At 48.8% G+C, this 14,953-nt stretch overlaps 1 protein-coding gene across 1 annotated transcript; it reads left to right on the forward strand.

Moving 5' to 3' along the window:
- Positions 1–324: 324 nt before the first annotated feature.
- WDR13 (WD repeat domain 13) lies at positions 325–10,208 on the forward strand. Its single transcript, XM_056859478.1, has 9 exons — positions 325–411; positions 2,647–2,887; positions 5,155–5,264; positions 5,990–6,120; positions 7,160–7,467; positions 8,098–8,278; positions 8,936–9,077; positions 9,237–9,355; positions 10,024–10,208. Exons 1-9 carry the CDS (start codon positions 371–373, stop codon positions 10,206–10,208), a joined length of 1,458 nt encoding a protein of 485 aa, XP_056715456.1. The 5' UTR covers positions 325–370.
- The last annotated feature ends 4,745 nt before the right edge of the window (positions 10,209–14,953 follow it).

Consider the following 14,953-nt stretch of genomic DNA (forward strand, 5'->3'; position numbering starts at 1 on the left):
GCCATTCATTTAAATGGGTTTAGAGTTACTCTGCATAGGAAGGGCCATAGCTCAGTGGTAGAGCATCTGCTGTACATGCAGAAGGTCCTAGATTCAATCCCCACATCTCCAGTTAAAGGGCCTAGGCAAGTAGGTGATGTGAAAAATACCGGTACTCTGCCTGAGACCCTGGAGAGCCACTGCCAGTCTGAGTAGACAATATTGACTTTGATGGACCAAGGGTCTGGTTCAGTATAAGGCAGCTTCATGTATTCATGTGATTGCACGGTTAATCTCTTTCCACGCCAGTCTCCACTACTGATTCCCATTCTTTCACTGCTGCAGGCACCCGCCGAACAGCTCCCCTGAGCGGCTGGTGGCATCGAGGGGTATGGCCGCAGTGTGGCAGCAAGTTTTGGCTGTAGATGCAAGGTAAGTCTAATGGGGTTGGTGGTGTCGGACAGCTTAAACACAGTCCTTTGAACATAAGGAAAGCCCTGCTGGATCAGACCAAGGCCCGTCAAGTCCAGCAGTCTGCTCACACAGTGGCCAACCAGGTGCCTCTAGGAAGCCCACAAGCAAGATGACTGCAGTAGCATCATCCTGCCTGTGTTCCTAAGCACCTAATATATTAGGCATGCTCCTCTGAGAATAGGTATGCATCATGACTAGCTGGAGAATAGGTATGCATCATGACTTTGGTGCTGGAAAGGAACAGAAAAGGAGTTGTGGTTTTTACTGGGGGGGAGGGTTCAGAAGGCGAGTGGTCCTTGATCCACTTTGGGGGGGCTACTTCAGTGCTGTAGATGCATAGCTGTCCACGGATCCACTCTTGATCCAGGGTGATTCATCTGGCGTAGCTATCCTCTGGGTACTGTACACTCGGTCAGTTGCAAGAATTAAACTCACTAACACGTCCTACATACATATGTAAGTGCCATCGAGTTGCAACCTGCTTATGGAGACCTCAGCAAGGGGGCTTTCAAGGCAAGCTACCTTGGTGGTCTCCCATCCAAGTGCCCGACCCTGCTTAGCTTCCGAGATCGAGCTATACCATGCTGCCTTCCCGGGAAGTATGTCTTAAATAAGGTGTAAATAAATTGACCAAATAGGGTGAAAGGCCACTCTTCTATCATGATTTTGGAGACAAAATCTGGCTAAGAATTCAGGGGCTAGTAAATCACACTGTAAGTAGTGTGGCTTAGGATCATAGAATCATAGTTGGAAGGGACGACCAGGGTCATCTAGTCCAACCCCCTGCACAATGCAGGAAATTCATAACTATCTCTCCCCCACACACACCCAGTGACCCCTCCTCTATGCCCAGAAGATGGCCAAGATAACCTCCCTCTCATCATCTGCCTAAGGTCATAGAATCAGCATTGCTGACAGATGGCCATCTAGCCTTAAAAACCTCCAGGGAAGGAGAGCTCACCACCTCCCGAGGAAGTCTGTTCCACTGAGGGACCTCTCTAACTGTTAGAAAATTCTTCCTAATGTCTAGACGGAAACTCTTTTGATTTAATTTCAACCTGTTGGTTCTTGTCCGACCTTCTGGGGCAACAGAAAACAACTCAGCACCCTCCTCTATATGACAGCCCTTCAAGTACTTGAAGATGGTTATTGCTTCTTACAATGTAATTTACAACTGAGGGAATTTCAGTCATCTCTACATGTAGACATACAGGTTGAGTATCCCTTATCCGGACTGCCTGGGACCAGAAGTGGACAGTATTTCGGATCAGTCCATATTTTGGAATTCTTGCATATACAAAATGAGAAATCTTGGGGATGGGACCCAAGTCTAAACATGAAATTGATTTATGTTTTATATATACTTTATGCATGTAGCCTGAATGTAATTTTAAACAATATTTTGTGTACATTGAACCATCAATGGCTCTGCTGAGCGCCTCTGAGTAATGCCTGTATGCCAGCTCAAAAGGTCCAGTTTTCAGATCAGTCTGGATGTCAGATGTCCGGATAAGGGCCACTCAACCTGTAGTCCTGCATTACCATCTCGCAGTCCACATGTGGTAATACATGAAAATGTTTTTACCTATTATCGTCAGCCAACTTGAACCACAAGGAAATGTGGGATTTAAGTGTTCTAATAAATTAATAGGGCACTGTGCTGCAGGGAATCTTGTATGAAAGATTCTCTCCCCTCAGTGGGTGCTAACCTAGAATGATGCTATTATTGTGGAGAGCCAGCATTGTGTAGTGGTTAAGAGCGGTGATTTGGAGCAGTGGACTCTGATCTGGAGAACTGGGTTTGATTCCCCACTTCTCCACATGAGCGACGGACTCTAATCTGGTGAACTTGGTTGGTTTTCCCCAGTCCTACACATGAAGCCAGCTGGGTGACCTTGAACTAGTCACAGTTCTCTTGGAGCTCTCTCAGCCCCACTTACCTCACAGGGTGTCTGTTGTGGGGAGGGGAAGGGAAGGCGATTGTAAGCTGGTTTGATTCTTCCTTAAATGGGAGAGAAAGTCGGCATATAAAACCAACTCTTCTTTATTTAAACCGGTATCCCCCCTCCCCGTTCCAACAGGATCCTCCCACCCTAGGGGAGGAGGAAGAGTGGGGAGGGCTTTGTCAGGGTGCTACTGGGTGCTTGGAAATCCAGGAGCTGACGCGCCAAACCCCCCCCCCCCCAATTGCAGGTACAACGCATACCGCACTCCAAACTTCCCGCAGTTCCGCACGCAGTACATCCGCCGGCGCAGCCAGCTGCTGCGGGACAACGCCCAGGCTGGCTACGACCCCTCGGTCCGCAAGCAGTACCTGCGGTTGCGCAGCCAGCTCTTGGCCCAGCGCTACGGCCCCCTCTCCGAGCAGAGCAGCTTCCGCGCCTACAGCAACAGTATCGTCCGCAGCAGTCGCACGACTCTCGACCGCATGGAGGTAACCTTGACCGCCGTGCCCAAGGGGGGCCGGGGATTTGGAGCGATACCAGCCCACTGCACGGGGGCATGGAGTATCCTGTATGGCACAGGAGTTTAGTTAAACACTATCTAATACAGTGGTTCTCAACCTTTTTTGCTCCATTCCCCCCTTTCACCATTGTTCAGAATGTAATTCCCCCTTCCCAAGATAGTCTAAGTTATTTAAAACAAACTACAATTTTACAGATTGTCATAATCTACAGGACATCACACTTTGCAGAATAGTGGTCCCAGTTCCTCCTCTGGAACCCTAAAATCCCCCCCCCCCGGGGGAATTCCCCCCTTGTTGAGAACCCATGATCTAATATAACAACAACCAATAAATCTGTTTTTCTCATATATTGTGCACAATTGTATTTAAAAAACAAAGGGCCTAAAATACAGGCTTCCTAAAAAGCACAAACATAGTTACGAATATTACCAACGCGTAACAGTTGATGTTGGTACATAAAATGACCAAAATCTGACCGGACGCGTGTCGGCCTTTTACAGTGCTCATACATACACAGTTTTACAATACACATCCTGATATATACACAAACATTGTACAAGGTAAATATATATATAAAAGCCTTTTATTCTGTGTGGCTTTAGGCTAAAATAGTTTGTTGATGTTATACACATTTTGAAATGCTGGACACCATGTACAAGGTGTGAACCGGGAGACATGTTTTAAGGCACATGGACTATTTTAACATAAAGCCACACAGAAAAAAAAGGCTTTTTTACTGTGTACAATGTTTGTGTATATGTCAGGATGTGTATTGTAAAATTGTGTGTATATGAGCACTGAGGAAGGCCTGTAAAAGGCCGACACGTGAGTGGTCAGATTTTGGTCATTTTATGTACCAACATACCAACTGTGTATGTGTTGGTAATATTTATAACTATGTTTGTGTTTTTCAGGAAGCCTGTATTTTAGGCCCTGTGTTTTTAAACACAATTGTGCACAATATATAAGGAAAACAGATTTATTGGTTGTTATATGAGAAAGCGTTTAGCTCAACCTCATTGGTTTCCCCTGACTTTTAGGTTGAGTTTCTTTGTTCCCCTTTTTCTTCGGTTGTGGCACAGGAGTTTGCAAGGTGGCTAATCTTGGGCAGGGAGAGGACGGCAGAAGTGTCGCTGGCACGCTCACTGTGAGGCGAGAACGACCCCTCTAAGCGCACAGTTGCTTGCTGTACAAGGTTATCTAAGCTCCCGCTCCATGTAGCTCAGCATCCTTTGCCACCGTTATCAAGGCCTCGTGTACCGTGCTATGAATATCCAATGCACTTGTGCAAATTAAATAGGCTGCATAGACTCACTTGGCAAAATTCTGATTCCAGTCGTCAGGTTTTCACACACAAAAAAGTACGATAGGCTTGAGTGAAGGGATGAGGAAGGGAAGGGTATCGAAATGGGCAGGGATATGACGTCTCTGTTGTCAGAGACTTCTTCGGATACTGCTAATATCTGTATACAATACAAACGTGGTACAAAACTAACAAAGTGTATTACTGATAAAATCTAAGTGTATAGAATACAAGTGTGTATACTACACACTTAGATTTTGTCAGTAATACACTTTGTTATTTTTGTACCACGTTTGTCTTGTATATTTGCATTAGAGGCTATTCTATGTGATTTTTGACAATATCAGATAATGCATAGTTAGGTGTGTGTTCTTGCTTGTGACTGCTAATGTCTGGGCAGTCCTGAGGCTAGAAAACTGGCAAGCAAACACAGAAGGAACTAAGAACTCTAGCAGAGGCTAGATGACTATCTGTCAGCACTGCTGATTTTGTAAACGTAGGCAGATCATGAGAGGGAGGGCAGGAAGGTTTGCATCAGTGTTTGGCTCTCGTGGCCCCTTCTTGCACACCCAGGGTACTGCTGATTGCCACTTTGGGGTCAGGAAGCAACTTTCCTCCAGGCCAGATTGGCTGGGGATCCTGGAGGGTTGTTTATTTTGTTGTCATCTTCTGGGCATGGAGTATGGGGTCACTTGGGGGGTAGTTTTGAATTTCCTGCATTGTGCAGGGGGTTGGACTAGCTGACCCTGGTAGTCCTTTCCAACTCTTATGATTCTATCCCTGTATCCTGTAGCGGCGCCCTACAGTCGAGTGCTCCTATTCTTCCTCTTGTACACTGGCTCCCTTTCCTGAATCCCTGGCCTTGGACACATGTCGTACCCAGCTAAAACACTGCAACTTTCAAATGTGACTGCTGTGTGTTATGTCGCAGGATTTTGATGACGACCCAAGAGCACTGGGTGCCCGTGGCCACCGCCGCTCCGTCAGCCGAGGGTCCTATCAGCTGCAGGCTCAAATGAATCGAGCCGTCTACGATGAGAGGTACAAGGCCGCTGGAAACGTGATCTGGGGCGAAAAGCGGGCATGAGGAAACACCTCCTTGTGTCGATCTCCTTTGTTGCACTGTTCATGTTGATTACATAGCCTGTGATGACCGAACAGTGCTTGGCTTTGAGAAGTTTGAAAACACACGAAGCTGCCTTATACTGAATCAGACCCTTGGTCCACCAAGGTCAGTATTGTCTACTCAGGCTGGCAGTGGCTCTCCAGGCAGAGGTCTTTCATATCCCCTCTTAACTGATACTTTCAAACTGGAGATGTTGGGGATTGAACCCAGCTGGGCTCTCTGAATGCAAAGCAGAGGCTCCTCCGTTGAGCCGCAGCCCCTTCCCTGAATGTCTTGAACACATGAAGCTGCCTTATACCAAATCAGACCCTTGGTCCATCAAGGTCAGTATTGTCTACTCAGACTGGCAGTGGCTCTCCAGGGTCTCACGCAGAGGTCTTTCCCATCACCTACTTCCTTGTCCTTTTAAACTGGAGTTGCAGGGGATTGGACCTGGGACTTTCTGCATGCAGAGCAGAGGCTCTTCCACTGAGCCACAGCCCCTTCCCCAGTGGTCATAATCGAGATGTCTGAACTTGGTTCTCCCCTCGATACACAGGATGAGGTCTGAGGAAAGGCCTCTGGGCTGCTTCCACCTCCTCTATCAGAAACGTGCCTGGTGGGGTTCCCTCCCTTATCTTGGCATCTTGTTTTCCTCCAGAACCCCAGGCAGTGTGGTCCCCACTTCGGTGGCAGAAGCCAGCCGTGCCATGGCTGGGGATACTACGCTCAGTGAAAACTACGCCTTTGCTGGCATGTACCATATATTCGACCAGCATGTGGATGAAGCTGGTGAGTAGAACAGGAGTGCCGTAGCAAAGGCATTGGGTGCAGGTGGAGGGGAGGCGGGTTGGCTGCGTAAAAAGCATCTCCATTTTGGGTAATTGGGTCATGCACCATTCGAGCCAGGGGGACAGGAAGATCTTTCTTTGCAGAGAAAGATACAAGGTAGGGAGCCAGCAAGGGCCCTGACCTGGATGGCCCAGGCTAGCCCAGTCTCATCAGATCTCAGAAGCAAAGCAGGGTCAGCCCTGCTTAGTACTTGGATGAGACCACCAAGGGAGTCCAGGGTTGCTACGCTGGGGCAGGCAATGGCAAACCACGTCTGTTCATCTCTTGCCTTGAAAACCCTGAGGGGTTGCCACAAGTCAGCTGCAACTTAACATCACATTCCACCACCAGCAGCTATAAAAGGTTGGGTTGTTATTATTCGTGGGGTGGGAGCGAAAACTATGAGAAGCAGAGGGCTGGGAAAGTTCCTATATGCTGCAACCGGTAAGTACACTTAAGTGCTACTGGGCGCTGTCCAGCAGGGTAGGATGGTGCCTTCGTTTCCCGCAGTACTACTTGCCCATTCCTTGGGGAGACCAGGGTAATTAAAATAGGAAGGGAAGCACGTTCCTGATTGGTACCTGGCAACTGGCTGCTTATTCTTGGAAATGCAGAAAGCCAATTGAGACATCTGGGGAAGCACCAAGCATCATGGAGAGGGTGTGCTTTCAACCGCCAGCTGACTTGGGAGGGGTGCTCTTTTAACCGCCAGCTAACTTGTAGGGGGTCTCTCTTTCAACCGCCAACTAACTTGGAGGAGTGCCCTTTCAACCGCCAGCTAACTTGGGAGGGGTGCCCTTTCAACCGCCAGCTGACTTGAGAGGGGTGCCCTTTCAACCGCCAGCTGACTTGAGAGGGGTGCCCTTTCAACCACCAGCTGACTTGAGAGGGGTGCCCTTTCAACCACCAGCTGACTTGGGAGGGGTGCCCTTTCAACCGCCAGCTGACTTGGGAGGGGTGCCCTTTCAACCTCCAGCTGTCTCCCCCCCTTCCTCTCCAGTGCCCAAGGTTCAGTTTGCCAACGACGACAAGCACCTCCTTGCCTGCTGCTCTCTGGACGGCACCATTTCTGTATGCCAGCTGGTGCCCACCCCTCCGGTGGTGCTGCGAGTGCTGAAGGGCCACAGCCGCAGCGTCTCCGACTTCGCCTGGTCACTCTCCAATGACATCATCGTCTCCACCTCGCTGGATGCCACTATGCGCATCTGGGCCACGGAGGATGGCAAGTGCATCCGGGAGATCCCGGATCCGGATGCTTCAGAGCTGCTGTGTTGCACATTCCAGCCCATGAACAACAATCTCACAGTGGTGAGTAAATGGAAGAGCCTAAGTCAGAGGGAATGATGCTTTTCCACCAGTGGCCAAGCAAACAGAGATATACTGGACCTTTGGTATTCAGGACCACCACCACCCCTGTCTGTGATTGGACTCTAATCTGGAGAACTGGGTTTGATTCCCCACTTCTCCACATGAGGGACAGAGGCTAATCTGGAGAACCGGGTTCGATTCCCCACTCCTCCACATGAAGCCAGCTGGGTGACTTTGGGCTAGTCACACTCTCTCAGCCCCACCTACCTCACAAGGTGTCTGTTGGGAGGGGAAGGGAAGGAGATTGTAAGCCGGTTTGATTCTCCTTAAAAGGTAGAGAAAGTCAGCATATAAAAAACCAACTTTTTCTTGCCCCTCTGGCTTAAAATAAGTGCCTTAGTTGGACAGTTCAGAGGAATAGTGTCCAAATTGATGGGTCTTACCTGTTTTTGCAGGCGTGGGAAGGAAGGTGAGGAGAAAGTGTGTTACCTGTGATAACACTTCCCTTCTAGGTATTCCAGCTCCCTAGTAAAGGGGCAGAAATCAGACAAGAAGGTATATGCATTATTTGTTCTCTGCCTCCTGCTTTATGCAGTTGTATGAAACCGGTTATCTTTCTCTGCTCACAAGGTGGGGAACGCAAAGCACAACCTCCACGTGGTGAACATCTCAACGGGGAAAAAGGTGAAAGCGGGCTCCAGCAAGCTGACGGGCCGGGTCCTGTCTCTCTCCTTTGACTCCCCCGGCCGGATCCTCTGGGCGGGAGACGACAGGGGCAGCGTGTTTTCTTTCCTCTTCGACATGGCAACAGGTAAGTCTTGAACGAGAGGGTTGATCTTGAGGTGCATCAACAGAGGCATAATATCCAAATCGCAAGATGTCATAGTCCCGCTGTGTACAGCATCGGTCAGGCCGCACGTGGAGTACTGTGTGCAGTTCTGGAGGCCTCACTCCAAAAAGGATGTGGACAGAATGGAGTGGGTGCAGAGGAGAGCGACGAGGATGATCAGGGGCCTGGAGACCAAGCCCTATGAGGAAAGGCTGAGGGAGTTGGGAATGTTCAGTCTGGAGAAGAGGAGGTTGAGGGGGGACGTGATTGCTCTCTTTAAGTATTTGAAAGGCCATCACTTAGACAAGGGCAGGGAGCTGTTTCTGCTGGCAGCAGAGGACAGGACTCGCAATAATGGATTTAAATTGCGGGCGGATATTAGGAGAAAAATATTTACAGTAAGAGTTGTTCGACAGTGGAATCAGCTATCTAGGGAGGTGGTGAGCTCCCCCTCGCTGGCAGCCTTTAAAAGCAGAGGCTGGATTCTCTAGGCTCATCTTGCATTGAGCAGGGGGTTAGACTAGATGGCCTGTATGGCCCCTTCCGACTCTTATGATTCTATGAATGGGTTTGGTGGGGGCAAGGATGAGTTAAGGCCCAGTTTGGCTACATCGCTGTTCGTCTTCTCCCTCCCCAAAGGAAAACTGACAAAGGCCAAACGCCTGGTGGTGAACGAGGGCAGCTCCATCACCAGCATCTCGGCCCGCTCGTGGATCAGCCGAGAAGCACGCGACCCCTCCCTCCTGATCAACGCTTGCATTAACAAGCTGCTGCTATACAGGTGAGTCTCCTTATGAGGCCCTGCCCTGCTGGCAATAACACTCTCATTAAAAGTCCTACGTATGCTGTACTGAAGAGCGCCGTCTCTTACAGAGTGGCGTGCATGAAAACTAGCCACGGATTCCATCTAGCATCCAATTCTGCTACTTTCCTCCGACAGGGTCGTAGACAACGAAGGGACACTCCAGCTTAAACGAAGCTTCCAGATACAACAGAGCTCCCATCCTGTTCGCAGCATCTTCTGCCCGCTTATGTCCTTCCGGCAAGGAGCTTGCGTTGGTACGATACCAAAGGGGGTGGAAGGCACCTGTGTTATTTCCTTGGATTTTTTTGTGGTTTGCACAGGGCTTCTCCTTTTCAAGGGTGGCCAGTACTAATGGCTAAGGGGTTAGAAACTGCACTCTCTTCAACTAAAAATGGTTTATAGTTCCAGAAACTCTGACCTGGATGGCCCAGGGTAAATCTCATCAAATATCAGAAGCTAAGCTAGATCAGCCCTTGTTGGTACTTGGATGATGACTTGGTACTTGGTTTTTATATGCTGCCTTTCTCTACCACAAGGAAAAATCAAACTGGCTTACAATCACCTTCCCTTCCCCCACAACAGACACCCTGTGAGGGATGTGGGGCTGAGAGAGAACTGTGACTAGCCCAAGGTCACCCAGCTGGCTTCATGTGGAGGAGTGGGGAAACCAACCTGGTTCTCCAGATCAGAGCCCACCGCTCCAAACCACCGCTCTTAACCACTACACCACACCGGAACCACCGAGGAAGTTCAGGGTTGCTGCACAGAGGCAGGCGATGACAAACCACCTTTGCTTGTCTATTGCCGACGTAGTCACCCTAAGTCAGCTGTAATTTGACAGCTCTGCCCCCCGCCCACACACACACACCATAGATAGAGATCCTCTCTAACAACTCTTCTTTTTTTTTTTTGTACATTTCAGTGACGGGCAGCGAGGACATGTGCGTCTACTTCTTCGATGTGGAGCGCGCCACCAAGGCCATCGTGAACAAACTGCAGGGCCACAGCGCTGCCGTGCTGGACGTCAGCTTCAATTGCGACGAAAGCCTGCTGGCCTCCAGCGATGCAAAGGGGATGGTCATCGTCTGGAGGAGAGAACAGAAATAGCGACCCCCTTTCCCTGGCAAGCGGAGACGAGTACACGTATGGAAGGGGTTGTGGAAGGAAGCATCTTATAACGGCTGTCGGGCACCCTGAAAAGGAACCAATGGGCTGTTCTTTCCCTCCCCTTCCTTCTCGCTGGTAATTTTGCACCCACCACACTTAGGAAAACGCTGAGCATATCGCTACACTGGAACAGCAGTCGTTGCGTCCCTGCTTTTCAGTCGGTGGCGCTTTGTACAGGAGAAAATGGGAGAAAGGCCACCCTGGGCCACGTCCTTCCTTTCGTTCCTCGTTTTTCATGTGTGACTTTGCCTGGATGTTCTCTTGGTTCGGTGGCACCTCCAGCTGCCAGCGCCGTCTGCTGAAAAGGGGTCGATAAAACCCCTGGCTAACCGTTAGTTGACGAGATGGGACCTGGGACCACAGGGCCTCTCTCCTGACTCATCCGCGTGGGGGGGGGGGGGTTCAACGGCCATCGTTCTGTGTACAGACTGCTGTGTGAAACGGCGTTTGCTGACCCGGTTCCCCCCAGAACTGCAAAGGCCGGTAACAAGCAACGTAGCACTCATGAAAGCACCAGACTACTATATCATACTGAGGACTAACTTCCTTGCCTCTGTCAGGTATCAAACTGAGCCATCTTCTTGGACAGTTTAGCTGGCAAGATCAGTCTACATTTTGGGCTTGCAGACTCCTGAAGCTTTAATTCCAGCTTCGCACGAGAACATTCCAGTTGCTCGTCCCTGCCCGGGATTCTCTTTTTCCACCGTGTCCCTTGGAAACAAATTTTCAGCGACTTCCCCGTTACAGAAAGGAGGAAGTTAACACGGGTCTAACCGACTGCTACAGAGAAGCAAGTCTTGATTGTTTGGAAGGCTGCCGCCGCTAGGGGTTGTGGAATTCACACAGACTGTGAGTGGAATACTCTGACAGCTGTGCGGAAGGACAAATGCTCCTGGCACCGAGTCCAAACACGGACGAAGCCGAGTTTATCAAACTGCTGTGGAAGCCGTAGGAGGTGAAATGCAGCGGTGTGCTGTTACGGCATACGTAGTCTCGTAATAAGGGATAGGGGGCTAGTTGTAACGAAAACTACTCTGTATTGTGGCCGTGGTAGTGACGTCCCTACCGTTTTTTGTTTTTCTTTAGCGTGAGCCAAGGAACAGGATGTCTATTTAAGTTTCACCAGGCAGCACTGGGAAAGGTGATTGACGCAGTTTTTCAGAGGTGTCCAGATGCTTAAAATCTAATTAAATATGGGAGATTTCTGAATTCCCTGTTAAGCATGAGATTAGCCAAGGGACCAATATCAGCTGAAGTACAAGCTCGACACATCTCTAGGAGATAAAAGCAAGCCGCACAGCCTCTCGCAAGGCTGAGATCTGTGGACACCCAGTTCAGAGAATTACGAGAACGTGTGAATGGCGGTGAACTAATGTTTGTTACAAGCAATGTGATCATTCCAGCTCCAGGAAATTATTTACAGGGGCTGGAGGAGGAATAACTGAGATCAAGCTGTAAAGAGACAGCCTAAAATAGCATAGGAATCTCAAAACAAATTTCCCGTAATCTCATTTATGCAGAGGACACAGCTGCCTTTCTAATGAATTGTGAATGACAGTTTACCTTAATTCTAATTTAAACAATAGACCAATGATGTGAGTTTAACAGACGGTAGTGGCTTTTTTTCCTCTCTTTCTGAAGGCACCGGCCTACTCTTGCAGTGGTGCGTTCTGTCGTTACAAAGCATTAAGTGCGTATCAGATTGTATTACCCGTAGGGAGTCTATGCTGTTGGTACTCTTGAGATTTTGAGCAACTAGTGCTCAAAAACTGGTACCAGGACCAGTTTTAGTTCACAGAAACAGGGAAGAAGTTGACCAAAATGAGATGTAGGCATGCAGGATGAGTTCTAAAGTACGTGGACTTTGTTGCTACGGGCCACTGATGGTGGACGGCTTGCCCTGCTGACCTGAACTGTGGCTGTTGGGTTTTTTTCCTGAATGGCGTCCTCTTTTTTAGGACCTGTAGAAATTCTCAACAGAAGATGCACTGAGGAGGGAAACATCACCTAGTGAATTTCTGCCGTTAACCATGGCAACACCACCAGTTACTTATTCTAAGCAACTAGCTAGATCAGGGGTCCCCAGCGCGGTGCTTGTAGATGCTATGGCGCCCCCTGACAAATGCTTTTAGAAAGTGGGCAGCGCTAAGGGTGGGGGGGCTTTTGCCCAGTAAGGCTTCTGATTGTGCAGATTAAAAGGCATCCTGTTAAACGGAGCTTCTGCCTGGAATGTTGAAGAGGTACTATTAGAGGTTATATATTGCCTTGGTTTATGATGTTTTGTGGTTGGCTCTGCCTTCTCTGGCAGCCGTTTTGTGGCTGTGGCCGCTGCCCTCTGTCAGAATGTCAAAGGTGCCCGCAGGCTTGATAAGGTTGGGGACACCAGAGCTAGATTTCCCTAATATGAAAGCCAAATTTGCACATGCTTGTAACGCAGTTAAATTGTGGATCTCCCTGCCCCAGGATGTGGTGATGGCTGCCAACTTGGAAGGCTTTAAGAGGGGAGTGGACATGTTCATGGAGGAGGGGGCTATCCATGGCTACTAGTTAAAATGGATACTAGCCATGACGCAGACCTATTCTCTCCAGGATCAGAGGAGCATGCCGAATATATTAGGTGCTGTGAAACACAGGGAGGATGTTGCTGCTGCAGTCGTCTTGCTTGTGGGCTTCCTAAAGGCACCTGGTTGGCCACTGTGTGAACAGACTGCTGGCCTTGGTGGACCTTGGTCTGATCCAGCATGGCTTTTCTTATGTTCCAACCAGTGTAAAACTGTATAGTGTGTATAAGGGCTTTTGTTCATCCTGTTGCCAAAAAATGAGCAGCACTGTGATGTCAGATTAGTCTTCCTACGTCTTGTAATGCAAATGGCAAAGCTACATTAAGCCCCTTTGTGCGCTCTCTCTCCAAAGTGAATTTCTTCTCTGCAATGGCCACAAATTAATCCCCCCCTTATTCAACATCACTAAACCCTGGTCTAGGAGCTGCTCATTCTCCATTAGCTCTCTACTTACAGGAGCTACAACCCAGAGGGTGGATTTGTTTCCCTGCTCCTCCACATGAAGCCAGCTGGGCGACCTTGGGCTAGTCACACTCTCAGCCCCACCTACCTCACAGGTTGTCTGTTGTGGGGAGGGGAAGAGAAGGAGGTTGTAAGCCGGTTTGATTCTGCCTTAAGTGGTAGAGAAAGTCAGAATATAAAAACCAGCTCTTCTTCTTCATTACCATTCACCTACAATGTGGGGAGATCTACTCCTCAGTTCTTTCTTCAAAGGGCAGAGAAGGAAGGAAAGAATATGTCCCATTGTTTAAGAAATCTTACAGTGTAAATGGTTGAAGAAAGGTGGGTTGGACTACAAAAGAAATGGAGACCAGGAGGAGATTAAAAATTGTTTTAAAAGGCTGACTAAAGTGAGGAGCCAGCATGGTGTAGTGGTTAAGAATGGTGGTTTGGAGTGGTGGACTCTAATCTGGAGAACCGGGTTCAATTCCCCCACTCCTCCACATGAGCAGCGGACGCTGATCTGGTGAACTGGGTTGGTTTCCCCACTGCTAAACGTTAGGCCAGCAGGGTGACCTAGGGACAGTCACAGCTCTCTCAGCCCCACCTCCCTCACAGGGTGTCTGTTGTGGGGAGGGGAAGGGAAGGTGATTGTAAGCCGGTTTGATTCTCCCTTAAGTGGAAGAGAAAGTCTGCATATAAAAACCAACTCTTCTTCTTAGTGGTAGAGCATCTGCTTGGCATTCAGAAGGTCCCAGGTTCAATCTTCGGCATTTCTATCTAAAAGGATCATGTGGCAGATGATTTGAAAGACCTCCTCCCCCTGTGACCCGGGACAGCCGCTGCCAGTCTGAGCAGACAACTGTAAGCTTGAGGAACCAGGTGCTCTGATTCAATAATAGGCAGCTTCATAGGTTCTAGAAGAGAAACATAAATGCAATGCCCCTTGTCCCACACACCCTTTTCCAGAATTAAAACCATTAAGTGAAACCACTGAGGGCCTGGTATGACTTCCTCAAATGTTAGCCAACCTCAACTTTGCCTTCCTCTTGCTAGATTCGAAATGGCTTCCAGTTCCCGTTCTCTGTACATAATCATCCCGCTCAAACTGTCTGAATTTTTGTTTTGTTCACTTTTTTAAAAAAAGAAACAGTTGATACAAAAAGTGTTAAGACACAAAACAGAATAAAGAATCCAACGATCTAATCAAGTTCGTCAACCAACAATTCGGAAGTCTCGCCGCAGCTCCCCCCAAAATACAGCTGCTTCTAGAAGCCAGATTCTTCGCCCCCAACCCACAAATACACTTTTTAAAATGTCCTTTTAAGAGGAAAAAAATACATTAGAGAGGTGACAACGGCTTGTCTGTTTGCATAGGACAACCCCAAGACATCAATAAGTGCGACTTCAAGTACAAATTATAGTGGACTCTCTCTGGATGGAGATGGGCAGCGGTCCTATGTAATGAGGTAATGCAGAGTTTGGGCCCCGTCAGATTCATTAAAAGCCAAGTGGTTGTGGGGGGGTGGGGGGTGTTTCCCTCCTATATGTAAGGCAACCAGGAAGCGCTTCTGATTTGGAAACGAGCCCTTCCATCCCTTAGCAAATAGCAACGGAGAAAAGAAATTAGCCAGCGTTCTCTGCCACCGCCGCGCCTGCGATCAAGCCTTTTGAGGGACAAAA

This window comes from Euleptes europaea, chromosome 1 (assembly GCF_029931775.1).
Source record: "Euleptes europaea isolate rEulEur1 chromosome 1, rEulEur1.hap1, whole genome shotgun sequence".
In the NCBI taxonomy this organism is placed as follows: Eukaryota; Metazoa; Chordata; class Lepidosauria; order Squamata; family Sphaerodactylidae; genus Euleptes; species Euleptes europaea.